General features: G+C 44.3%; 1 protein-coding gene across 1 annotated transcript; it reads left to right on the top strand.

The window, feature by feature from the left end:
- Positions 1 to 26,817, top strand: FSD1 (fibronectin type III and SPRY domain containing 1). Its single transcript, XM_032238330.1, has 13 exons — positions 1 to 15; positions 7,531 to 7,626; positions 10,203 to 10,334; positions 11,321 to 11,422; positions 12,694 to 12,716; positions 13,329 to 13,450; positions 15,301 to 15,510; positions 17,407 to 17,505; positions 19,235 to 19,394; positions 20,873 to 20,952; positions 21,956 to 22,207; positions 23,857 to 23,945; positions 26,378 to 26,817. The coding sequence occupies exons 1-13, from the start codon at positions 1 to 3 to the stop codon at positions 26,486 to 26,488; spliced, it is 1,491 nt and encodes a 496-aa protein (XP_032094221.1). The 3' UTR covers positions 26,489 to 26,817.
- The last annotated feature ends 506 nt before the right edge of the window (positions 26,818 to 27,323 follow it).

The following is a 27,323-nucleotide window of genomic DNA, read 5'->3' as shown; positions in this document are numbered from 1 at the left end:
ATGGAAGAGCAGAAGGTAAGGATGCTTTAAGGGAGGGATGCAGCAGTGGCTGGACCAAAAGGGTATCGGATGGCAGGGCTAATGGATCCAAGCTGTCCCCATAGGAAGGGAGGGGGAGGTGTCTGTCTGGGCTTGTCTGTCTGTCTGTCTGGGGCCCCCTCCGCCACTGAGCTTTCTGCAGCCGGGGTGGGGACGGGGGGGGGGGGGGCTCTGCAGGCTGGTTCCCCACCCATCCCCATCTCTGCTTTGTCATTGCTCGACTTGTGTTTTTAGAACCGCTGTCCATCCGGCAGAGGAGGGGAGGGTGGGGGAGGAGCATGGGTCTTTTGAGAGGGAGGGGGTGCCTTGGGAGGTTTAGGGTTAGTCGGGGGACCTTCTGCAGTCTCCGGAATATTAAATTAAGATGCTAGTCCTCATGGGTTTGAAGAAAGCTTTGGTCGAAAGCAGGATAAGCCAGGCGAGAGGGTGGCTTTTTTTCTTTGGGGGGGGGGTGGTGGTAGTGGTGGATAGGATTGCTGAGGTTCTGGATGGAAAGGTGGGGTGGGGTCTTAACTCCCCACACCCAATCCGCAAACACACAATGGAAGGTTTAACCTTCTCGATCAGGGTTGCAGCGGTGATGACCCCTCCCGACAGATTTAAAAGAAAACGGAAAACTCCTTTCATGTAGAAATCCTGTTAAACAGGGATACAGATGAACAGAGTTGGAAGGGGCCTTGTAGGTCATCTAGTCTAACCCCTGCCCAAGCAGGAAGACCCTACACCGTTTCTGACCGATGGCAGTCCAGTCTCTTCTCCAAAGCCTCCAGGGATGAAGCTCCCACAACTTCTGAAGGCAACTTCTGTTCCATGGGTTGATTGCTCTCACTGTCAGCAAATTTCTCCTTATTTCCAGGTTGAATCTCTCTCCTTGGTCAGTTTCCATCCATTATTCCTTGTCTGGCCTTCGGGAGCTTTGGGAAATAGCTTGACTCCTTCCTATCTGTGCAGCCCCTGAAATATTGGAAGACTGCTATCCTGTCTCCCCTGGTCCTTCTCTTCACTAGACTAGCCATGCCCAGTTCCTGCAACCGTTCATTGTATGTTTGAGCCTCCAGTCCCCTAATCATCTTGTTTAATGATCTTGTTTGCTCCTCTCTGCACTTTTTCCAGAGTCTCAATATCTTTTCTACTTCGTGGTGACCAAAACTGAATGCCGTATTCCAAGGGTGGCCTTACCAAGGCCTTATAAAGTGGTATAACCCTTCACGTGATCTTGATTCTATCCCTCTGTTTATGCAGCCTATAGTGTGGTGACCAAACCTGGATGCAGTATTATAGGTGTGGTCAGAGGAAGGGACTTTGTAGGTCATCTAGACCAACCCTCCCTGCCCAAGTAGGAGACCCTACACTACTTCCATCAGATGGCAGTCCAGTCTCTTCTTGAAAGCCTCCAGGGATGAAGCTCCCACAACTTCCGAAGGCAACTTCTGTTCCATGGGTTGATTGTTCTCACTGTCGGAAAATTTCTCCTTACTTCCAGGTTGAATCTCTCTCCTTGTTCAGTTCCCATCCATAATTCCTTGTCTGGCCTTTGGGAGCTTTGGGAAATAGCTTGAACCCCCTCCTCTCTGTGGCAGCCCCTCAAATATTGGAAGACTGCTATCGTGTCTCCCCTGGTCCTTCTCTTCACTAGACTAGCCATGCCCAGTTCCTGCAACCATTCATCGTATGTTTGAGTCTCCAGTCTCCTAATCCTCTTTGTTGCTCTTCTCTGCACTCTTTCTAGAGTCTCCACATCTTTTCTACATCGTGGCGACCAAAACTGACTGCAAATATTCCAAGTGTGGCCTTACCAAGGCCTTATAAAGTGGTATTAACCCTTCACGTGATCTTGATTCTATCTCTCTGTTGATGCAGCCCAGAACTGTGTTGGCTTTTTTGGCTGCCGCTGCACACGGCTGGCTCCTATTTAAATGGTTGCCCCCTAAGACTCCAAGATCCCTATCTTGGGGTCTTGAGCTCCAAGGGAATTGCTTGAGACACCACATTTCTAAATGCAAGCATGGAATTTTAAAAGTCTTGCAGGTTTCTGCTCTTAAACCTCACCCAGTAGTCCGAAATAGACTAGAATAACAGAGTTGCAAGGGACCTTGGAGGTCTTCTAGTCCAACCCACTTCTTAGGCAGGAAACCCTACAGCACTTCAGACAAATGGTTATTCAATAGTCCAGGTAAGAACCAAACTGGTCTGGGAAGGGCCAGAAAGACAAATTATTTAGTGAAATAACTGATTTGTGTTCCCATTTTCCAGCCTTGCTTGAAACCCTGGGAAAAGTTTCGGCCAGCCCTGCTTCATCACGGCATATTCTTCTTTCCATCCATGCTTCGATCAAAACCATGAGGACTAGTATCTTCAGTGTTATTTTTTGGGGGGAGGATGCAGAGGGCTCTAACTCTGTAGGGGAAGATGCCTTTCTCAAATTCTGCACAATTGGTTGGCATGGATAGTCTTCTGTCAAGTCAGCCCACAATGCCCATCATTGTCATGGTCTGGGAGTGATGGGAATTGTAGTCCTTTGGAGCTAGGAGGTACCAATTCTTTTCTTTGAAGGTGTTTTAATGAGGGAAAACACTACTGGAACATTTTAAAAAATCCTTTCCTTTCCTTTTCTTCCCTTCCCTCTTTCCTTTCCCATCCTTCCCTTCCATTTTCTTCTCTTTCCTCTTTCCTTTCCTTCCATTTCTTTCCCTTCCCTCTTCCCTTCCCTCTTCTCTTCCCTCTTCCCTTCCCTCTTTTCCCTCTTCCCTTTCCTCTTCCCTTCCCTTCCTTCCTTCTTCCCTTCCCTTTCTTTCCTTCCTTCTCTTCCCTCTTCCCCTTCCCTTCCCTCTTTCCTTTTTGTTCCTTTCCTTCCTTTCCCTCTCCTTTCCTTTCCTTCCTTCTTTCCTTCTGTTGATTCTTCCCCTTTCCTTCCCACTTCCCTTTCTTCTTCCCTTCCCTTCCTTTCCCTTCCCCCTTTCCCTTCTTTCCTTCTCTTCCCCTTCTCTTCCCTCTTTCCTTCCCTTCCTTCTTTCCTTCTCTTCCCCTTCCCTTCCCTTCCCACTTTCCTTTCCTTCCTTCTCTTCCCTCTACCCCTTCCCTTCCCACTTTCCTTTCCTTTCCCTTCCTTCCTTCTTTCCTTCCCTTCCCTTCCCTTCCTTTACTTTACCTTACCCAAAACTGATGCTGACTCTGAATTTTGGAAAACCACGGAGCAAGAAAGTGGAAACCCAAATTTGGTTGACTAAGTGACCTGGGATAATCATTACCTATCAGTCTGTCCTACCTCGCAGGGACATTGTGTTAAGGTTAAAAGGCCCAAAACCCCATGCGAGGCAGCTCATCTCCCAGAGGAAATATGGCATTTGATAAACACTAGAGATAACATTCTTGAAATGAGAGAGATGGCCTGTTTTCAATTCCTCAACTACAAAGTGGCAGATATATATATATATATTTAAATGAGACCCGGTGTTTCAGATATAAATTATGCGCAGAGGAGAAGAAAAAGCCCTCTGAACGCTGTCAGAGACACCCTTCCTCAGATTTAAGAATTGTTGATAAGAATGACAAAAAAAAGCCTGGATAGGGGGTTAACAGGAGTAGAATGAAGATCGCATGGTTAGCACTGCTGGAGAGACGCAACCAAGAATTAAGAATAAATTCCTGACAGTTAGAATGATTACGCCTTCAGGCGTTGTGAATGCTCCAACACTGGAAGTTTTTAAGAAGATGGATAAGCATTTGTCTGAAGTGGTGCAGGGTTTCCTGCCTAGGCAGGGGTTTGGACTAGGAGACCTCAAAGGCCTCTTCCAACTCTGTTATTCTATTCTATTCTGTAATTCTATTCTATTCCATAATTCTATTCTATTCCGTAATTCTATTCTATTCCATAATTCTATTCTATTCTATTCTGTAATTCCACTCTAATCTGTAATTCTATTCTATTCCATAATTCTATTATATTCTGTAATTCTATTCTATTCCGTAATTCTATTCTATTCCATAATTTTATTCTATTCTATTCTGTAATTCTATTCTATTCTGTAATTCTATTCTATTCTGTAATTCTATTCTATTCCATAATTCTATTCTATTCTGTAATTCCATTCTATTCTGTGATTCTATTCTATTCCATAATTCTATTCTATAATTCCATTCTATTCTGTGATTCTATTCTATTCCATAATTCTATTCTATTCTATAATTCCATTCTATTCTATTCCATTATTCTATTCTATTCTATAATTCCATTCTATTCTGTGATTCTATTCTATTTCATAATTCTATTCTATTCATTATTCTATTCTATTCTATTCTGTAATTCTATTCTATTCTGTAATTCTATTCTATTCTGTAATTCTATTCTATTCTATTCCATAATTCTATTCTATTCCATAATTCTATTCTATTCTATTCTGTAATTCTATTCTATTCTGTAATTCTATTCTATTCCATAATTCTATTCTATTCTGTAATTCTATTCTATTCTATTCTATTCTGTAATTCCATTCTATTCTGTGATTCTATTCTATTCCGTAATTCTATTCTATTCTATTCTATAATTCCATTCTATTCTGTGATTCTATTCTATTCCGTAATTCTATTCTATTCATTATTCTATTCTATTCTATTCTGTAATTCTATTCTATTCTGTAATTCTATTCTATTCTGTAATTCTATTCTATTTCATAATTCTACTCTATTCTATTCCATCCTATGCCATGCCGTCCCACTCCATTCCCTATTTTCTATTTCTCTTCTCTTCCCTTCTTTTTTTCTATTCTTTCTTCTCTTCTCCTCTCTTCTCTTCCCTTCCTTCCCTTCCTTTTTCTATTTTCTCTCCTCTCCTCTTCCCTTCTCTTCCTTTTTCTATTTTCTATTTCTCTTCTGTGTCTGTTCTATATTCTCTTCTACATCTATACTTAAACTGCCCAGAGATACTCAGGTGAAATGGGCAATGCTTGTCTAGGATGGCAGATCGAAGCGGTAAGCGTAGCCCATTAATAAAACATAGGATTGCACTGGATCACCCCACAGCGCTGAACATGGACTGAATATAGAAAAGCAAAGAGATCAACTTGGCAACCAAATTTAGGTTCATCCACTCTATCACCTTCCCTGTAGCTTCTTCTGGTTGTGAAAGTTGGGCCTTAAAAAAAACAAAAACCCAAGACAGGAAGAAATTAGACCCATTTGAGCTGTGGTGCCAAAGAAGCTTCCCGCATAATCCTTGCACAGCAAAGCACTGGAGCGCATAACACCAGACATCTCCCTGGAAGGCAAAAATCACAAAACTGCATCTCACTTATTTTGGACATGTCACATGGGAGAATTCACCGGGGAAAACAATTATGTCGGGAAGAGTTAGTGGCAAAAGGAAACCAGGCCATCAAAGGACACGTTGGTTGGACACCATCAAAGCTGACCCCACCCAGAGCACAGATTGTAGAACAATAGAGTGGTGAGAGACCCTGAAGATCTTCTAGTCCAACCCCCTGTTCAAGAAGGAGACCCTCTACCATTTCAGACAAACGGTGATCCAATCTCTTTTTGAAAGCCTCCAGTGATGAAGCACCCACAACTTCTGGTGGCAAGCAGTTCCACTGGTTAATTGTCCTCCCTGTTAGGAAGTTTCTCCTTAATTCCACGTTGCTTCTCTCCTTGATGAGTTTCCATCCATTGCTTCTTGCCCTGCCTTCAGGTGCTTTGGAGAAGAGTTTGACCTCCCCTTATCTGTAAACCATTCGAAAAAGTAATGCAAGATAGGAAGATGTGAAAAGACCAGGCCTGAAGATATATAAAAAAAGAACAATACAATAAGTACCAAAGTATAGGTGGTACCTTGCTCAATAGTAGTAACTGTGAAAGGGATCTTGGAGTCCCAGAGGACAACCATTTAAATGGGAGCCAGCCGTGTGCAGCAGCTGCCAAAAAAGCCAACACAGTTCTAGGCTGCATCAACAGAGGGATAGAATCAAGATCACATGAAGTGTTAATACCACTTTACAAGGCCTTGGTAAGGCCACACTTGGAATATTTGCAGTCAGTTTGGGTCGCCACGAAGTAGAAAAGATATGGAGACTCTAGAAAGAGTGCAGAGAAGAGCAACAAAGAGGATTAGGGGACAGGAGGCTAAAACATATGAAGAACGGTTGCAGGAACTGGGTATGTCTAGTTTAATGAAAAGAAGGACCAGGGGAGACATGATAGCAGTCTTCCAATATCTCAGGGGTTGCCACAAAGAAGAGGGAGTCAAACTATTCTCCAAGGCACCTGAGGGTAGAACAAGAAGCAATGGGTGGAAATTAATCAAGGAGAGAAGCAACTTAGAACTGAGGAGAAATTTCCTGACAGTTTAGAACAATTAATCAGTGGAACAGAAGTTGCCTCCAGAAGTTGTGAATGCCCCAACACTAGAAGTCTTTAAGAAGATGTTGGATAGCCATTTGTCTGGAACGGTATAGGGTTTCCTGCCTAGGCAGGGGGTTGGACTAGAAGACCTCCAAGGTCCCTTCCAACTCTGCTATTGTATTATATTACAAGCATTCACAGACGACCTAGTATTCATTTTGGAGAAACCTCTAGAAACAAGACCCAAATTAGTAAAAAAAAATAATGAATTGTTTGGTGCGGTTGCAGGACTTAAGGAAAAGACCAAGATAATGAGAAAGAACCTTAAAAATAAACAGAATTGCCAAGAGTTAAGACATGATTGAATGGACAATATTGTCATCAAATCTGATATATTGAAATTATCAATAAAAGTCTTTAAAGTGAAAAAGGAAGGTTCAATATGTTTACTGAATTTAACTCAGTGATTTGGTCACCACCCTAAAAAAAGAGAGATAGAGACTCTAGAAAGAGTGCAGAGAAGAGCAATCAGGATGGTGAGGGGACTGGAGGCTAAAACGTATGATGAACGGTTGCAGGAACTGGGCCTGGCTAGTCTAGTGAAGAGAAGGACCAGGGGAGACATGATAGCAGTCTTCCAATATCTGAGGGGCTGCCACAGAGAGGAGGGGGGTCAAGCTATTCTCCAAAGCCCCTGAAGGCCAGATGAGGAATAATGGATGGAAACTGATCCAGGAGAGATTCAACCTAGAAATAAGGAGGAACTTTCTGACAGTGAGAATAGTTGCCTTCAGAAGTTGTGGGAGCTTCATCACTGGAAACTTTCAAGAAGAGACTGGACTGCCATCTGTCAGAAACGGTGTATGGTCTCCTGCTTGGCTGGGGGGTTGGACTAGATGATCTCCAAGGTCCCTTCCAACTCTGTTAATCTGCAAAATTCTCAACTATGGCAATTTGAAGATAGGTGGACTTCAGCTCCCAGAATTCACCAGCCAGCTATGCTGGCTGGTGAATTCTGGGAGCTGAAGTCCACCTATCTTCAAGTTGCTATGGCTGAGAAACACTGGCTTAACTTAAGCCTAAATTGATCTGTTTGAAGCGAGAATCCCAGATTAATGCCAGATGATGATTATTTTTTTCCTTTTTGGGTGGGGACAGGATGACCTGAGGAAGATCGTCACGACCCTCGCGGTGAAGAACGAAGAGATCCAAAATTTCATTTATTTGCTCAAGCAGATGCTTCAAAATGTGGAGGTAACAGGGCTTGGAGACATTGGGAAAGTCGGAGGTTAACCTTAAAATGGTTTATCCAGGGGTTCCGGATGCAACAAGGCTCACCTGCGGCTGAGGCAGCGAAGGTGCAAAAGAGCCAGGGGAGCTGAGGGCACTCAGCTCGGTTGAGGCGCGAAGACCCAGAAGAACCCTAGCCACCGCCGTCGGCATCGTGGGCTTCTCTGGGTTGCGTCGGGGTCCGGCAGTAGCAGCAATTGGAGCACCCCAGAGGAGCCGAGCCAGCCACCACCAACATTGTAGCTCAGTCTGGCTTGCATTGGTCCCGGGGATGGCGGTGGCCATAGGATGGAGATCCAGTAGAAGCCAATCCGGCTATTGCTGGCATCGAGGTACCCTCTGGGTTGCATTGGTGGTGGAGGCAATCGTGGAGTGGAGACCTAGGGGAAACTGGGCCAGACACAGGTGGTACTGCTCGCAGCTGGTAGCACCGGGCTTGCCGGTTGTGCCCGGGGATTGAATTGAATTGAATTGAATTTATTGCATTTATATGCCGCCCTATTCCCGGAGGGACTCAGGGCGGCTCACAAATCGAAGGGAGGGAAATACAAACAAGGGAAAAGAAACAACACAACAAACAACTACAGAAAGAATTTAAAAACAATCAACAGCCACACAGTTTGAGCGGGGATGGGAACTCGTCAGCCCCAGGCCTGTCGGAACAGCCAGGTTTTAAGGGCTTTGCGGAAGGCCTGAAGGGTGGTGAGGGCCCGAATCTCCACGGGGAGCTCGTTCCAGAGGGCCGGAGCAGCCACAGAGAAGGCCCTCCTCCGGGTGGTAGCCAGGTGACATTGGCCGGTAGATGGAATTCGGAGGAGGCCTAGTCTGTGGGATCTAATAGGTCTATTGGAGGTAATTGGCAGAAGGCAGTCTCTCAAGTACCCAGGTCCAATACCATGAAGGGCTTTATAAGTGACGACTAGCACCTTGAAGCGTATCCGGAGACCAATGGGCAGCCAGTGCAGCTCGCAGAGGATAAGTGTAACGTAGGTGTACCGGGGTGTACCCACAATCGCTCGCGCGGCTGCATTCTGGACAAGCTGAAGTCTCCGAATGCTCTTCAGGGGCTGCCCCATGTAGAGCACTGGGCGCAATCGGGCGAGCCACCATCTTCCGAGAGTGCCGTGTGGGTTCGACTTACTCAGGGTGGACAGGAGCAATTCCTCTATCTGGCGGCTGCGACCTCCAGCTCATCCGGCAGCTTCTCTCAACCGGACAAGCGGGTCTCCCTTGCCATTCCGGCCCACTACCAGACACTGCCAGGAAGGGTTTTACTTTCAATTTGGCAGGCCCCATCCTCCCTCGTCCTGTCTTTTCCCGTCCTCTGCCTTCCTTGAGTTTTCCTGCCCCCTGGTCGACTAGGGAGCAGCCATGGCTCAGTACCCCGGACAGCATCCCAGGATCCGGGGAGCGGATGAGTTGTTTTAGGGCACATTCAGGTTAGGGTTCCAAATAGCATCCTCATACACATGAGAGTCCAAAGCTTGAAATTCCTCAAATTTCAAGTGGGGCACATCTGAGGGGGAGAAGGGGATAGGACAGGGTAGCTTTCTGTGGGGCAAGCCTGAGGGGAGAAGGGGGTAGGATAGGGGAGGCTTCTGTGGGGCCAGACTGAGGGAGAGAAGGGGGTAGGATAGGGGAGTCCTCTCTGGGGCAAGGCTGAGGGAGAGGATAGGAGAGTGTCAGCACCTCTCCATTAGCTAATTAGGAAAGAAGACCACGAGTCTCCATGTGTGGAAATCAAGTGTACTTTTACTAATTAATAATGATTAAAGGCATAGCGCAGCGAAATCTGAATAATTAGGCGCGAAAGCGATTGATATATAGAATAGCCCATTCCCCTCCCCTTGGCATCACAGTTGCAGTCCAATCATAATTCTCCCAAGTGTCAGGTGCGAGATAACTTCAAAAGGCATCACGAAGATGGAATGTCGGTGCCGTTAGTCCTGGCGGGAAACTCCCACGCATGCGTAGTCCGATCAACAGCTGAACTCCAGAACCTTCCTCCAGCACAATGAGTAACCCCTCTCAAATACCATGCCCTCCCTCCCCGTTTCATGGCAGTCGAAGCAGCAGCAAAGCAGAGGCTGACAGAGAGGTTGATGGTAACTACTTATTAATTTTCAAGCTGTTTAGTATCGATTTATCATGCCCAAACACATAGTGGAGCATGGGTATTCTGCTAGAATAGTCAAAATAACATTCCTTTCTCAGAGAGCCAAGGACATCCTGCCCTGCACCTTGAGGGATGTGACTGGGAGGCATCTCCAGTTTTGGACGGTGCCTGAGGGCCATGTGATGGACATGGGGGTGCTGGGCAGGGACTTGAACTTTCTTTTGGGTGGGGAAAACCTGGAAGCTTTCAGATTCGAGTTTTCCCAGATGTGCCAACATGACATCTCTAATAAAGTGGAACTTTGAGGAAACTCAAGGCTCGGAGTCTTCTTTTGCTGGGGGTCTTACTTGGAACCCTGACACCGCTCTCCAATCCCATCAGGGCCAAACTACCTCCACCTTCCTCTTCTGCCTTCTCCCACCAGAGTAATTCGAATCGGGTTCAAGAAGACCTGGAAGCCGAATTCCAATCCCTGTACGTCCTGCTGGACGAGCTCAAGGAAGGGATGTTGATGAAGATCAAACAAGATCGAGCCAGCCGGACTTACGAGCTGCAGGTAAGCCCTGCTCCACGAAAAAGGGGGGCTGTGCATTATGGGTTTCAAGATCCATGGCTGAGGAGACGATCAAGAGAGCCATACTGGCTGGGGGGGGGAATTCTGGGAGTTGAAGTCCACCTTTCTTAAAGTTGCAAAGGTTGAAAAACGGCATTCGATAGGGTTGGTTGGGCCTCCAAGGACGGCTGCTTAAGGTAGACTGCGCTTCAACATGGAGGCTCAACTTAGGGCTTTCCCTCAAAGTTTAGAATCTTTCATGCTGCTGTCCCTGTAGGGGTCACCTGTCTAGTCAGCATGAGAGTTATTGCCATGAGAGGCTTTTTATTATTAATTAATCATCTTCCTCATTAGTCGTCTGTTTCCATTTCGAAATCTATCTGAGCTTTGCAGTCCCTCCCCATCTTGGATGTTGACTCGAACCCGTGTCTCCTTGCTCAGGGGTCGGCAACCTTAAACACTCAAAGAGCCATTTGGACCCGTTTCTCCCAGAAAAGAAAACACCCGGAGCCACAAAGGTCCTAACCGGACGCCCCAGGTTCAATTCTGGAGCTGACCGGAAGTCCGGTTCCCCCTACCATAGAGTCTCCTCCTAGCGCGGCATCCTTTTTCCCTATCAATTGTGGAGCTGGCCGGAAAACTCACTCCTTACCATAGAGTCTCCTCCTGGCGTGCTGTGTTTCCTCTCCCCCCCCCCCCCCAAAAAAGGTCCTCTCAAAATTGTGGTGCCGACCAGCAAGAGGAAGCCACAACCGAGGGATAAAAGAGCCACATGTGGCTCCAGAGCCACAGATTGCTGACCCCTGTCCTAGCCAATCGCTCCCTTTGACCCCGTCCCAAAATCAAAATAATGGGAATTCAGACCAAGGAAACAAAAAAGTGGGCAAGCCAAACTTCTCGTCGCCTACTCCTTCAATTATTATCATTATTTTGTTTACTAACATCCTCTTTTTTTGGAAATGCTCTTTCTGCTCGTCTTTCGCACCCAGAACCAGCTGGCAGCATGCACAAAAGCTTTGGAAAGCTCAGAGGAACTGTTAGAAACCGCCAACCAGACCCTCCAAGGGGCTGAGAATCATGACTTCCACCAGGTAAAAATAATGCCTAGCTCTCTGTGGGTGTGAGTGCATGTGTGAGCATTTGTGTGTGTGGTATTTGTGCACACGCGTGTTCGTGCACACGTCACTACAGAACAAACTGTCCAACGGACGCAAAGCCGTTGGTTAAATGGGTGCGAAGAGATTCCACGATGCCTGAATTGTGTATCCTTCTTAACTGGCACGCTAATGGACAGCGACAACTCCCATGATCGCCCCGCAAGTCTGGAGGCTGTGGATGATGGGTGCGTTCATCCAACCCCTTTTTTGGAGAACATTGACCCAAATTCCACAGTGACCCCCAGATTTGGATGGATCCCAGCCGATCCCATGGATTAGATGACATTTGGAGATGGGCTCATTTATTTATTTTATTTTAATCGGTCCTCGCTAACCTCGCAGGGATCTTAGGAGGATTAAAAAAGGACCCAGATTTGGGTGGATCCCAAACTATCATGTTCGTTGGTTGATATTTGGGGGTGGGAGAGAGGTTTACAGGTAGCCCTCGACTTACGACCACCATCGAGACTAAAATTTATGTCGGTAAATGAGACCATTGCTGAATTTCATCCTGTTTTACGAACTTTCCTACCACAAGCGAATCCTGCCGTTGTTAAGTTGACAATGCAGTGGTTCAAAGAATCTGTCTTCTCCTTTTGAGTTTGCTTGCCAGTAGTTTACAAAAGGGGATCACGTGGCCCCCGGGACATTACGACCGTCATAAATATGAATCAGTTGCCAAGCTTCCGAATTTTGATCAGGTGACCATGAGGATGCTGCAACGGTCGTAAATGTGAAAAAACAGTCGCGAGTCACTTTTTTTCAGCTGCGTCATAATGTTGGACAGTCGCTAAATGAATGGTTGTAAGCTGAGGACTAGCTGCATTGTGTTTTTAATTCACCCTCACCTGCCTCAAGGGGTTTTGGGGAAGGATAAAAAGCCCCAGATTCGGATGGATCACAACGTTGGACAGTATTGGGGTGGTTTTTATATTTTAAATTCACCATTGGCCTACCTCGCAGGGTTCTTGGGAGGATACAAAAAAGCATAGGGGAAGCCTGAGGGTGGTGAGAATGATTTTCTGCATGCATGCAGTGGACGGCAGCTCAGCATGCTTTCTGGGAGGCTTCCTGTCTAGAATATCCTTAAACGTACGCCATGCTTCTTTAATTTGTCTTTGTGATACTTCCCTTCCTTTTCTTCTTCCTTTTTTCTCTCTCTTCTCCTTCCCTTCTTCCTCCGTCTTCCTTGCGCTGCTTCGAAGGCTGCTAAACAGATCAAGGACAGGTAGGCTACCCCTGGGACACACCTGGCCACTAAAAGTCAGCTTTTGGCATTGTTGGTGGGGAAAGAGAGGCATGAAACGTCTTTAAAAAGGCTCTGAAATATCTGGACTTCAATTCCCAGAATTCCCCAGCCAGCTGGGGAATTCTGGGAGTTGAAGTCCAGACATCTTAGAATTGCTAATTTGAGAAACGCTGATTTCTAGTCCAAATTGAAGCTGGCCCTCCTCAAAGCAGGCAAGGCAAAGTGCACTCTGCCCATGCCCCAGCGTCCCCTTGACTTTCCCATCGTCTCGACCAGCTGCCAGCCCATCTTCCTACATGTGTGGGTGGTTGCTTGTTGGGGCAAGTCACTCTTCGCGTGCTCAGAAGTCCTTGGCTTTTGCCCTGGAAGCCAGCAGACGGTGCAGAGTTTAGCCTCAGAACTCTGCACATGCTTTGTAGACACGTTGGCCCACAAGATTTTTGCAAGGCTGGATGCGGGCGCTGGGTTCTTTGCATGCCGCCTGCTCTGACCCCTCTCGCTGAGCTGTGAAAGACGCATTGGCGGGCGGGCGGGCGGGGTAGAATTGCATGGCAGGCCTTTCTAACACGCCTCGGCTTTCCCTCCATATAGTGTGACGATGGCCCCGGCCTTCCGCCTCTCGCTCAAGGCTAAAGTCACCGACAACATGAGCCACTTGATGGTGGATTTCGCCCAGGAGCGCCAAATGCTGCAGACTCTCAAATTTCTGCCAGGTGACTTAGAAAATGTGATTTTTACTTATACAGGGGAGGGTAGATTTTTTTCCCCCCAGCCGAAGATTACCAAGTCCATTGTTGGTTTGGGTAAGTGGTGAGATTCAAATAATTTAACAACCGGTTCTCTGCCCTAATGACCAGCTGAGTAGGCGTGGAACAGTGGTCATGTGACCGTGTGGGCGTAGCCAACTCAAAGTCACTCACGTCAATGGGCGCTTTGCTTTAACTGTTACAATGTAACAAGGGTTAACCAGAGAGGCAGTTTCTGGAAGCAGGGCAACAAAGATGAGGCTAGAAACAACACCAGAATGTTTCCTTCCTGCTTTCCTTACAGGATTAGCCCTGTAAAAATGGAAAAAAACCAAAAGGAGATTTCTTCCAACAACCGGTTCTCCGAACTGCTTAGAAAGTTACCAACCGGTTCTCCCGGATAGGTGCGAACCGGCTGAATCCCACCACTGATAGGCACACACAGGCTTAATGGTAACAACAGCTCTTTATTAAACACAACAAGTGAGAACAATCTAGCAAAGGTTGAGCCTGACAGCAGCCCTTTTATAGGGAGCTGTCAGACCCTTCGACCAATAGGATTAAACCTCTGTTCCCGCCGGAGCAGAGGACCTTGGTGGAAACCACTGTAGTTAGAACAAGCATCTAACACCCCTCCCCTCTTGGATGGAACAATCCTACTTGTGACGTCATCACGCAGGTAGGCGGGCTTTTGGGTAGCTCTGCCTGACCTGCGCAGTTCAGTAGGAGGGGTTTCCTTGGACAGGTCGGGCGAACCTGTTTGTTCCCCAGCTCCTCTTGGTGGAAGCTCCTGCAACCTTCCACAGGCTCCGGCTGGAGCTTTTCATCACTTGAAAAGAAAGAATATAAATCAGAGTAAAATACAAACTAACTATGTTAGTTAACTGTTCTGATCCCCTCCTCTGTCCAGTAACGAAAGCCGAGACAAGCTTAACTAGAATGTACTTTTAATAGCAAGAAGCCAAAATCTTGGTGGCTGAAAGCCAAGCAAACAAACAGATAAGGACCTTGGCAGCAAGTCCGACAAACCTTGGCAGCAATTCAGACTAACCTTTGCAGCAATCCAGCCTGCCAAGTTAGTTACATTCTCTTTAGTTAATGCGTTGACTGCTGCAAGAGGGACGTGTGCACAAGCAGTCTTTTTTATAGTCTGGAGAGGAGCCTAATGACCACCAGCTGAGTGCAATTACCTCCTGTACTTGCGTAACTGTTCCTGATGCCTATTAGCTCTTTGATGGCGTGCATCCCAAAACAACTCACTGCTGGCTTCTGGATCACTCTCCCTTGTCTCCTCCCCACTGGTCCAAGGCTCAGGCGCCACCTGGTGGTCAACCAGTCTCTCTGCGCCCTGCTCGGAGTCGGAACCCTGTCCAGGGTCCTCCACATCCTCCAGAGCCGACTCAGAGGGCCCCTCGCTGTCGGAGTCTGGTGGCAGCTCCAACGGCTCCTGCTGGGCCACAACAGTTAACAAATAACAAAACCCATGTTATCTGCCCCTTATAATCAACTTCTTCCAAAACTGGGAGAAATTAAAATGGAATTAATTAAAATTGAATTGAATTCCCCCCAAAAGCTTGAAATATAATTTTCCCATTATGGTCTTTAATCATTTTTAAACTAATTAGCACATGTTTATTGAAGCCACGGGGACAGTTAGTAATTTTCAAAAATCCTCATTGCCTCTAACCTTGAGGGACTGAGGTAGAACTTGAAGAGGTAATTGAATCCCCATAGGAAAGGGGGCTAGTCCCTGGTGAGGCTGAAACGAGAATCCTGATTGTGAATCCTTTCTCTTTTCCCCCTGATTTGAAACGTAGTTCCCAGTGCGCCTGAGATAGATGTGGCGGAATCCTTGGTGGCTGACAATTGCGTAACCCTTGTTTGGAAAATGCCGGAAGAAGATAGCAAGATCGACCATTACGTGATGGAATATCGCAAGACCAACTTTGAAGGGCCTCCTCGGGTCAAGGAGGACCATCCCTGGATGGTGATCGAAGGGATCAGGCAAACCGAATATACGCTGTCCGGTAAGGCAAGCTGGTTGGGACCCAAGAGCTGGGTTCAAATTTATCTACCGGGGAGTGGAGTGGGGTCGGGTCAAACAGCTTACCTCTTATGGGGGTGGGAGACTATCTCGCCCACTAGATTTGGAATTCGCACTTTGTCTGAGGATGCTAAAAAGATCTGGAACAAACCATGATGTTGTGAAGCTCATTAAGATGATATTTTGCACAAACACAATGATATCAATCAATCAGAATAGAGATGGAAGGGACCTTGGAGGTCTTCTAGTCCAACCCCCTGCTCAAGCTAGAGATGCTATATCCATGATGGCGAACCTACAGCACAGGTGCCACAGGTGGCACACAGAACCCTCTCTGTGGGCACACACGCTGTCGCCAGCTGCTCTTCTGGTTTCCGGTGTGCACATGTGCACCAGCCAGCTGGTCTTTGTGGGTCCCAGAGCCCCTGAAAATGTCCTGGAAAACAGCCTGGAAACAGCCCAAAAAACAGACTGAAAACAGCTCCCAAAACAGACTAAAACGGCTCCAAAAAAGCCTGAAAATGACCAGAAAAACAGTCTGAAAACAGCTCAAAAAACAGACTGAAAATGGCTTGAAAAACAGTCTGAAAATGGCTCAAAAATGGCCTGAAAATGGCCCAAAGCCAAACTGAAAATGGCTGGAAAAACAGTCTGAAAACAGCCCAAAAAACAGTCTGAAAATGGCTTGAAAAACAGCCTGAAAATGGCCAAAAGAACAGACTGAAAATGGCCAAAAGAACAGACTGAAATTGGCTTGAAAAAAGTCTGAAAACAGCTCAAAAAGTGGACTGAAAACAGCCAAAAAAAACAGTCTGAAAACAGCTCCAAAAACGGTCTGAAAATGGCTCCAAAACCAGCCTGAAAACAGCCCCAAAACCAGTCTGAAAATGGCTAGAAAAACTGCCTGAAAACAGCCTGGAAAACAGACTGAAAACAGCTTAAAAACAGCCTGAAAACGGCCCAAAAACAGACTGAAGTTGGCTTGAAAAAAGTCTGAAAACAGCTTTAAAAATGGACTGAAAATGCCCCCCCAAAAAGACTGAAAACAGCCCCAAAAACAGCCTGAAAAGGGCCCGAAAACCAGTCTGAAAATGGCTAGAAAAACAGCCTGAAAACGGCCCGGAAAACAGACTGAAAACGGCTTAAAAACAGCCTGAAAACAGCTCGAAAAATAGACTGAAAACAGACTGAAAAACAGACTGAAAACGGCTCAAAAAACAGACTGAAAACAGCCCAAAAACGGTCTGAAAATGGCTCCAAAACCAGCCTGAAAACAGCCCCAAAACAGCCTGAAAACAGCCCGAAAACCAGTCTGAAAATGGCTAGAAAAACTGCCTGAAAACAGCCCGGAAAACAGACTGAAAACAGCTTAAAAACAGCCTGAAAACAGCTCGAAAAATAGACTGAAAACAGCCTGAAAAACAGTCTGAAAATGGCCCCAAAACAGACTGAAATTGGCTTGAAAAAAGTCTGAAAACAGCTAAAAAAATGGACTGAAAATGGCCCCCCAAAGAAGACTGAAAACAGCCCAAAGGCCTGAAAACCAGTCTGAAAATGGCTAGAAAAACAGCCTGAAAATGGCCCGGAAAACAGACTGAAAACAGCTTGAAAAACAGTCTGAAAACAGCTTGAAAAATGGCCTGAAAATGGCTCAACAACAGCCTGAAAGTGCCTGAAAAATGGCCAAAACCGGCCAAAAAACAGACATCTGGTCTTCAGGTTTCCGGTGCTCCGGTGTGCGCACATGCACACACATGCACAAGCGTTCCGGTTTGGGCACTCGGTGCTGAAAAGATTCACCATCACTGCCCTACATGGTGGTTGACATAGATAAATATTCATTTCCCTTCACTTCCTCTTTGCTGTTCCATCTCTACAGGGTTGAAATTTGACATGAAGTACATGAATTTCCGGGTCAAAGCCTGCAACAAGGCTGTGGCAGGAGAGTTTTCGGAGCCGGTCACTTTGGAAACAAGAGGTGAGCAACCCCAAGAGGTGGTTTATGCATAGGTGGGAGTGGGGCAATGTGGATTTCCAGCACCGCTAAAAATTAACCAATATTAGAAAGTTCCAGTTTTGATGCTTGCGGTTTCCTAGTTTGGATTTATGGGGAATCCAGGTTTGGGATTCCCCAAAGTGTTAAACTCCTGGAACGAAGGTCAAAAAAGTCAAAATGGTGGCTGCATCTGGAGGATCAGGGCCTCAGCTAATGGCATGGGTTGAGTCTGCACAATGTCAAGAGAAAGAGAATGAGGATTGGACTGGACCAGGGGTGGTATTCAGCCGGTTTAGACTGGTTCGCCCGAACTGACAGTGGAAATTGCGGGTGAGCTCACCCACGTGCCCCAGCGCTATGCCGTCCTATTCAGGCACGTTTTCAAGCCCCGCGCATGCGTGCAAGCCCCGGGCGCGATCACATTTGCGAACAGGTAGGGAAAGTAAGTGAATAGCACCCCTGGGCTAGATAGTCTAAAAGGTCCCTCCCTCCCGTTAACTTGTTGATCAGTAAATTTGAGCGCCGTTGCAGGAAATTGTCCCTCCCAGTAAGTAGAGCAGACTAGGAAATCCGCAGGAAGGCTAAAACTATTTGATAAATATTGGCTATACAGCTGCTAGCCCTTAGCTTATGCCTGTGGTTCGGCGACCTCTGTGGTCTTTAAAGCAGAAATGATCTGGGGATTTTGGACCAAGATTGGGAAGAAAGGGAGGAAGAGAGGGAGGGAGGGGTGGGAGAGGAGGGAGAAGGAAGAAAGAGATTGGGAAGGAGAGAAGGAGGGAGGGAGGAAGAAATTAGGAATGAGAGGGGAAAGAGAGGAAGGAAGGGATAGGGAGGCAGGGGAGGGAGGGAGGGAGGAAGAAAAGGAAGGAAGGAAGGAGATGAAAAATTTAGAGTGGGGGGAAGGCAGAGAGGAAGGAAAGGAAATGACAGGAGGGCACAGAGGAGAGAAGAAATTAGAAGAGGGAGGGAGGAAGAAGGAAAGGAAATGATGGGAGGGAGGGCAGGAGAGGAGAAATTATGAGTGGGGGAAGGGGAGGCAGAGAGGAAGAAAAGGAAAAAGGAAAGGATGGAAGGGAGGAGAGGAGAAATTAGAAGTGGGAGGGAGGGTGGGAGGAAGGAAGGAAGGAAAGAAAGAATGAGATGAAAAATTAGGAATGGGAGGGGTGGCAGAGAGGAAGTAAAGGAAAAAAGAAAGGAAAGGAAATGACAGGTGGGCGCAGAGGAGAGGAGAAATTAGGAGCAGGAGGAAGGAAGGAAAGAAGGAAGGAAGGAACGAAGGAAGGAACAAAGGAAGGAAAGAAAGAAAGAAAGAAAGAAATGAGATGAAAAATTAGGAATGGGAGGGGAGGCAGAGAGGAAGTAAAGGAAAGAAGAAAGGAAAGGAAATGACAGGTGGGTGCAGAGGAGAGGAGAAATTAGGAGCAGGAGGAAGGAAGGAAAGAAGGAAGGAAGGAACGAAGGAAGGAACGAAGGAAGGAAAGAAAGAAAGAAAGAAATGAGATGAAAAATTAGGAATGGGAGGTGAGGCAGAGAGGAAGTAAAGGAAAAAAGAAAGGAAAGGAAATGACAGGTGGGCGCAGAGGAGAGGAGAAATTAGGAGCAGGAGGAAGGAAGGAAGGAAGGAAGGAAGGAAGGAAGGAAGGAAGGAAGGAAGGAAGGGGCTTGGAAAGGAACATCCAAATACCTTTCTTCTTTCGTCTCTTCCCAGCCTTCATGTACCGCCTGGATGGCAGCACCAGCCACCTGAATCTCAAGGTGGAAGACCTGGCTGTGGAGTGGGATGCCATGGGCGGGAAGGTACAAGACATGAAAGCGAGAGAAAAGGATGGGAAGGGCCGAACCGCCTCCCCGGTTAATTCTCCAGCCAGGTAACATCTGTGCTCAGTTTTCTTGGTTCATTTCTTCGTTGAGTCAGCCTGAAATTTGATTGTCACCACAGGAACGCCGCAATGGCCATAAGCGTGAAAAATGGTCCCAAGTCACTTTTTTCAGTGCCGTCGTAACTTCGAATGGTCGCTAAACGAACGGTTGTAAGTCGAGGACTACCTGTATAGCTTCACTCTGGCAAGATTCTGCCTCCAGGGTGGAAGTAGATAAAGAATTGAACTTTGGCTGGATTGTTTTATGTCGTTCTCAAGCTAGGCTGATAAATACTGCCATTCAATGAATGCAGGTGGTCCTCGACTTACGACAGTTCGTTTAGTGACCATCCGGAGTTACAATGGCACTGAAAAAAAGTGACTTACGACTGTTTTTTTACACTTACGACCGCTGCAGCATCTCCATGGTCACGTGATTTACATTCAGAGGCTTGTCAAATGACTCGTATTTATGACGGTTGCCATGTCCCGAGGTCGGGGGATCCGCTTTTGCGACCTTCTGACAAGCCAAGTCAATGGAAAAGCCAGATTCACTTAACAACCGTGCAACTGATTTAACAACTGCAGTGATTTAACAAATGCAGCAAGAAAAGTTGTAAAATGGGGCAAAACTCATTTTAGAAATGTCTCACTTAGCAACATGAATTTTGGGCTCAGTTTGGTCGTAAGTCGAGGACTAAATGCATAGATTTATAATAAGTCTCGGGCACACATGGACCAAGAGGTACGAAAAGATGCCTTTCTCTTGTGAAGCCTTGGTTTCTCTAACTCGGCTTTGTCTGTTGTAGCCGCCAGCGGCCAGCAGAGCTGACAGCAGACTCGGACAGTGAGGAGGTTGGGGAGGAACCGGGGCCAGTCCTGGAGTCTGGAGAAGGCTCTGAGGAGGGCTCTGTGTCGGAGGCAGAGAGGGGGCCAGGGCCGTCCGACAGTTATCAGCTGCCTTCGGAGTTGGAGATCAGTGAGGCAGACAAACAGCTGGAGCCTGTTCCCAGTGCGCGCATGCGCAGAGTTGCCAGATGAAGGGAACAGCTAAGGAAAAAGGGTCAACTTGGGAGTAAGGCCACAGGTGGATGGTGAATGGCCCCTCCCAAAGGGAATAAAAGAGGAGCAACAGGGGAGTGGAGTTTGCAGGAGACAATTCCTGCATTCTTGCCAAGTATGAAAGATATCAGCCTGGCCTCTCTCCAAGCCTGATCAAGGTCGGTAATTGCGAACTATCTTGAAACTAGACAGTGGGAGAGGAAAGACTTGGCTGGAGAGGAATTCACTGTACATTAAATAAAAGGGGTTTTATCGGGACGAGGACTCGGCTTCGTGCTGCTGGGGAAGCCTCAGTCAGAACATTGTCACAGTGTGAAAGGAGGGCTGGGTTCTAAATGGGGTGCAATTCCCAGACCCCCCATTGTCTCCCACTCTTGAAGGATGGTCTCAGGACCTCCCTCGCTGATGGATTTTCTCATCCACAGGTGCGTCCAGTCTCCGAAAAGGATGCCAACAGGCCGTGGAGGGAGAGACCGATTCACAGCCGAATCCTACACGGTGTTAGGTAAGAAACTTGTCAGCATCCTGGGTCATGTTAGAAGAAAAATCTGATCCAATTCCAAGCTGGGAGAAAGATGGGAGGAATTAAAATGGAGGCAGGGTGCAGGAAAAAAAGTCTCTATTTATTTAGAAGCCAGAAACTTCAGTGACATCAACATGCTTCTGGGGTGGCTGACAAAGTGAGGGTTGAGATAGGTGAGCTTTAAAGAAAATATGTTTTATCGTTGGCATTTATCACCAACAAGATTGGCTAAAATGTACCCAAACCTGAAGCCGACCTGCTGGAAGTGTAAAAAAGTACAAGGGACCTATTATCACATATGGTAGACCTGCCCAGAAACACAAAAATATTGGACAAAAATTTGGAAATGGGTGCAAGAAATTACAGGGGAACAGATAAAATACAAACCCGAAATCTTTCTACTGGGAATAATCAAAGGGAAATATACAAAGAAAATTAAGTACATATTAACACATCTGCTAACTACAGCTAGAATAGCATTTGCCCAATGCTGGAAACAAAATAATACCCCCTCGGACGAATTAATGATAAAAAAAAAACTTTGGATTGTGCAGAGATGGACAAATTAACATTTGAAATTCAAAGATAAAGAAGAGTCGGAATATTACGAAATTTGGAACAATTGTTACAAATGGCTGCAAAACAAGAATAAAATTAGTTAAGCCAAAAAACAATATATATATAAATATATATATAGAACTGTGTATAAAGGTGTGTAAATATAGAAGCGAAATATTATATACATGTACAGGTATGGGGGAATGTAGATTCTTTATGAATAGGGTCACCTGGATACAAAATACCATCTCTAAAGACTTCAGGATTCGGCTTTGGCTGGCTGGCTGGCTGGTTGGGGAATTCTGGGAGCTGAAGTCCATACATCTTAAGTCCCGGAGCTTGATAAACACATTGATTTTAGCCAATGAGAACCAAGCAAACAGATTTATCAACCAATCCAAGGGCTCGATAATTCTTCCCATCGCAGGAGACACCTTGATTGACAGCGGTGACCACTACTGGGAGGTGCGCTACGACCGAGACAGCAAGGCCTTTGCGGTGGGCGTGGCTTATCGGACTTTGGGCAAGTTTGACCAGCTGGGCAAAACGTCTTCTTCCTGGTGCCTTCATCTCAACAACTGGCTGCAGGTCAGCTTCACCGCCAAGCACAACAACAAAGCTAAAACCTTGGACATCCCAGTTCCGGATATCCTAGGCATCTATTGCAATTTTCACGAAGGTAATTTCTTATGATGAGATGGGCGGCAAATAAATTGGAATAATTTTAATTTAGTTATTTTAACTTTAATAATTTTAATTTTAATTTTAATTTTAAAATTTTAATTTTAATTTTAATTTTAATTTTAATTTTAATTTTAATTTTAATTTTAATTTTAATTTTAATTTTAATTTTAATTTTAAAATTTTAATTTTAATTTTAATTTTAATTTTACTTTTAATTTTAATTTTAATTTTAATTTTAATTTTAATTAATTTTAATTTTAATTTTAATTTTAATTTTAATTTTAATTTTAATTTTAATTTTAATTTTAATTTTAATTTTAATTTTAATTTTAATTTTAATTTTAATTTTAATTTTGTTTTAATGTTTTAATGTTTGTTTTAATGTTTTAATGTTTTAATGTTGTTTTAATTTTAAATTTTTTTTAAAAAAATGAAAAAAATAATTTTAATTTTTTAAATTTTATTTTTTTAATTTTGATTGTGATTTTAATTTTTAAATTTTGATTTTGATTTTAATTTTTTTTGATTTAATGTTTTAATGTTTTAATATTGTTTTAATTTTTAAAATTTTAATTTTTTAAAACAAATAAAAAATTAATTTTAATTTTTTAAATTTTATTTTTTTAATTTTGATTTTAATTTTAATTTTTTAAATTTGATTTTAATTTTAATTTTTTATTTTTATTTTAATTTTAATTTTTTAATTTTGATTTTAATTTTAATTTTTTAATTTTTTAATTTTTCAATTTTGATTTTGATTTTAATTTTAATTTTTTAATTTAATTTTTTAATTTAATTTTTTTATTTTAATTTTAATGATACTTGGTTGATACCTAGGATGCTGGCAGCAATCTGTATCAACCATCAGAGCCAGTCAATGAAATTTCGGATACATTTTTAAGTGTGCAGTTGACTGAGTTTCATATTTAATTAATAAAAGTTTATAATAATAATAATAATAATATTTAAACGTTCAGTTGACGGAGTTTCATGTTTAATGAATAAACAATATTTATAATAATTATCATTAAAATGATGATGATAAATGTCTTCTGAAATTATTATTATTATGACTGAGTTTCATGTTTAGTGAATAAAAGTACAACAACAACAACAATAATAATTTCAGAAAACGTCTTCTCCTCTGCTTTGGGGATCAGGATGGGGTAGAATATGGCTTCCCGTGATGGGCGTGGCCAGTCAGGACTATGGGCGTGGCTATTTGGTAGAGCTTTGGCTAGCCAAACGGAGCTTCCATGTGGAGGAGCAGTCTACCTTAGAATACTCCTGCCACTTATTTACCTCTCGGGGAGGAAGCCGGTAATCCTGAACGTACAAACCATTTCATTTAGTGACCGTTCAAAGTTACAACGGGGTCTAAAACAAGGGACTTAGGACCAGTTTGTCACACTTGCGACCCTCAAAGCCCGATTCGCTTAACAACCATGTTACTGGCTTGCTAAACTGGGCACGACCCACTTCAGTAACAACCTTCCTTCGCTTAGCAAAGGAAATTCTGGTTCCGATGCTGTCAGACTGGGATAGATTAATTTTGTGGCCCCACTTCTACTTCTTCTTGTTCACATTCTCTCCTTTCCCTCACCCTTCAAGCGCCCCCTTTTTTTTCCTTTTCCTTCTTCGCAGGATTCCTCTCGTTCTACAACGCCAAAACCAAACAGTTGCTACACACGTTTCGGGCCAAATTTACCCAACCGGTTCTCCCGGCCTTTATGGTAAGAGATTCAGAAGTGGTAGCGGAGAAGAAACCTGCGGGTTTTATAACATCTGGTAAAGATTGTTGAAATGCTTTCTTCCTTTTTTTAAAAAAAAGAATACAAGATTCTAGCCCTCATGGTGGGATTTTGCAGGAGGACGGGAAAAGCTGACATCTATTGAACTCATTAAAGGAGATAGATTAATTGATTGGATCAAGCAAGTGAATTTTGCCAGATGAAGTGACAGAACCACATACCCCACCATAAATGTATTAATTTATTAAATTAATATGCAGCCCATCTTGCTCTGCAAAGCATCTCAGGCTGGCTGATTTATAATTATTGACTAGCTGATAACCCAGCGTTGCCCGGGTATGTATTTATCCCAATCCTGTATTAGAGAGAGCCCCCTTGTGGAATACAGTGAAGCCCTTACCATTGGCAATTCCATTGTGCTGTACAGTAGAAGCTATTTTAAGGCACAACAGGCTGTATCTTAACCGAACATGAATCCAAAATGCACACTATCACTGTCAAAAGTACTGTGACTTGACACTATAGATATAATTCAGTCCTTTTCATTTTAACGGCCCAGGCGTTCCAGAGTTATGCTAAAACACACACACACATGGACACACACACCGAGGGGTGTTAGGGATATCTTACCACCACAGTATTTGTTTCCAGAGAGTAAGTCATCTGTATATTAAGTTTGATTGAAATTGCTGGAAGCGTTCCAGAATTATGCTGGAACACACACACACACACACACACACATATTTGTATAGAGAGATTATGTACACCTAGGCTCAAAGGATTAGAAATCATTTCCTTTTTTCTTCTTCCTCCATATCTAAATCTAGAGTATGCTACGGTAGCCTTGGATTACGAGCTAAATAATTATTCGGCTAGCTGAGAAATTAGAAGTGCAGAATTATAAAATCTTGGAAGTGGGAGGTACCCTTGAGGGCATCCAGTCCACCCTCACCCCTCTCTTGTGCAGGGGTCCAAATTAAAATATCCCCCCTGTTGGATGGTGGCCCAGCCTGTATTTAAATACATCCTATCGGGCTTCCACCAGGCACGCAAACTGCTCTTATTGTTAAGAAGTTTTTCTTTCATTCAACCGCAATATCTACTAAACTTACATCTTGGGCTCTGGATCCATAAGGATTAGACCATTTTCCAATATGGCTTTTGAAGAGGACTGTTAAATCTCTGACTTCTATCCAGCCCTTTACGACAAATGCCTATCTAATTTAATTGAATAATTCAATGTCATTTAATGGATTAAATTGAATAATTCCATTGATTAAAATTAATTAATTTAATGAGTTCCCCTTAATAATTTAATTTAGCGTGGTTTAGTTGAATAATGCAGTTTAATTTAATTTTAATTTGAGGCACTTTAATGTAATTTAATAACTCAATTTGGTTTAATTGGTTAAATTTAATTCATTAAATTAATAATTTATAAATGGGCTGATTCCCACCCTGACTCTGGGCATCCCACAGTATGAGGCAATTAAAAATAGAACAATGCAGAAGATAGATAGATAGATAGATAGATAGATAGATAGATAGATAGATAGATAGATGATAGATAGATAGATAGATAGATAGATGATAAATAGAGATGGATGTATGGATAGAGGTAGGTAGGTAGGTAGGTAGGTAGGTAGGTAGGTAGGTAGGTAGGTAGGTAGATAGATAGATAGATAGATAGATAGATAGATAGATAGATAGATAGATAGATAGATAGATTAGATAGATAGATATGGGTGTATGGATAGAGATAGATAGATAGATAGATAGATAGATAGATAGATAGATAGATAGATAGATAGATAGATAGATAGATAGAGATAGATGATTGATTGGTTGATAGATAGAGATAGATAATCTATATCTATCTATCTATCTATCTATCTAATCATCTCTATCATTTATCTGATGATAGAGATAGATGATTAGATAGATAGATGTATTCATAGATAGATGGATGGATGGATAGATAGAAAGATAGATAGATAGACAGACAGACAGAGAGAGATGGATGTATGAATAGAGATAGGTAGGTAGGTAGGTAGGTAGGTAGGTAGGTAGAGAGAGAGAGAGAGAGAGAGAGAGAGAGAGAGAGAGAGAGATAGACAGACAGACAGACAGACAGACAGACAGATAAATGGATGGATGGATGGATGGATAGAGATGGTTTGTTGGATGGATGGATGGATGGATAGACAGACAGATGGATAGAGATGAATGGATTGATGGAAGGATGGATAGATAGATGAGAGAGACAGACAGACAGACAGACACCTTGCTTTTTAGGGGTTTACAGCGGCTTCCTTGTTTTGCTTGTTATCTCTTGAGTTTCTATCATTCTTTGAACCTGTTGCAATTTTTTTTCCCCAATCTTATTTTGGCTTTATCCTTTTCTTCCTGGTCAGGTGTGGTGTGGCAGCTTCCATGTCTACTCCGGTTTGCAAGTTCCCAGCGCCGTCAAATGCCTTCAGAAACGCAACAGCGCGACTAGCAGTTCCACCACCAGCCTCACTTAATGACGCCCGTCACGTTCCTCCTTTCCAAGACGGAGTGACAGTCCGTTCACGGTCACAAACCCCACTGTACTTTAAAAAAAAAAAACCCAATGTATATTCAGTTTTTCTTCCAGGTTTTGGATCCAGGGGTCCCTAAACTTGGGAACTTTAAGCCTTGTGGGCTTCAGCTCCCAGCTAGCATGGAGAGCGTGATCCATAAGTGCCACCAGCCTCTATGATCCTGGGGTGCAAAGATCCCTCTTCCGATCAGGGGACCAGAAACCTGTGGGGTGCCTGGTCCCATAATTCATCCTTATAGCAGGGGTCTCCAACCTGGGCAACTTTAAGACTTGTGGACTTCAACTCCCAGAATTCCTCAGTCAGCAAAGCTGGCTGAGGAATTCTGGGAGTTGAAGTCCACAAGTCTTAAAGTTGCCCAAGTTGGAGACTCCTATCCTACAGGATACAAACCATAGAGAGGGATCTTTGTAGTCCACCTGCTTGCCCCAGGTTGAGGAAGCCATCTTGGATTCCTCCCAACAAACATGGCTACCTGAGGAATTCTGGGAGTCGAAGTCCACGAGTCTTAAAGTTGCCAAGGTTGGAGACTCCTGTCCTACAAGATACAAATCATAGAGAGGGATCTTTGTAGCCCACCTCCTTGGCCCAAGCTGAGGAAGCCATCTTGGATTCCTCCCAACAAACATGGCTGCCTGGGGGATTCTGGGAGTCGAAGTCCATGAGTCTTAAAATGGCCACGTTTGGAGACCCCCTGCATTACGCACTAGTCATGGAGATTTAAAAGATGTTAGCTGGAAGATATTAGATGATTTAGATGGGATTGCGAAAAATATGG

Source organism: Thamnophis elegans, unplaced genomic scaffold, assembly GCF_009769535.1.
Source record: "Thamnophis elegans isolate rThaEle1 unplaced genomic scaffold, rThaEle1.pri scaffold_117_arrow_ctg1, whole genome shotgun sequence".
NCBI lineage: Eukaryota > Metazoa > Chordata > Lepidosauria > Squamata > Colubridae > Thamnophis > Thamnophis elegans.
The sequence above is the reverse complement of the archived record's forward strand: the minus strand, read 5'-3'. Positions and strand labels throughout refer to the sequence as shown.

What these genes read in the sequence shown, in the direction of transcription:
- FSD1 (XM_032238330.1), top strand. An exon ending in CTATTGCAATTTTCACGAAG is followed by an intron (nt 22,208 to 23,856) that starts GTAATTTCTTAT and finishes CCTTCTTCGCAG; the next exon opens with GATTCCTCTCGTTCTACAAC. An exon ending in CGGTTCTCCCGGCCTTTATG is followed by an intron (nt 23,946 to 26,377) that starts GTAAGAGATTCA and finishes CTTCCTGGTCAG; the next exon opens with GTGTGGTGTGGCAGCTTCCA.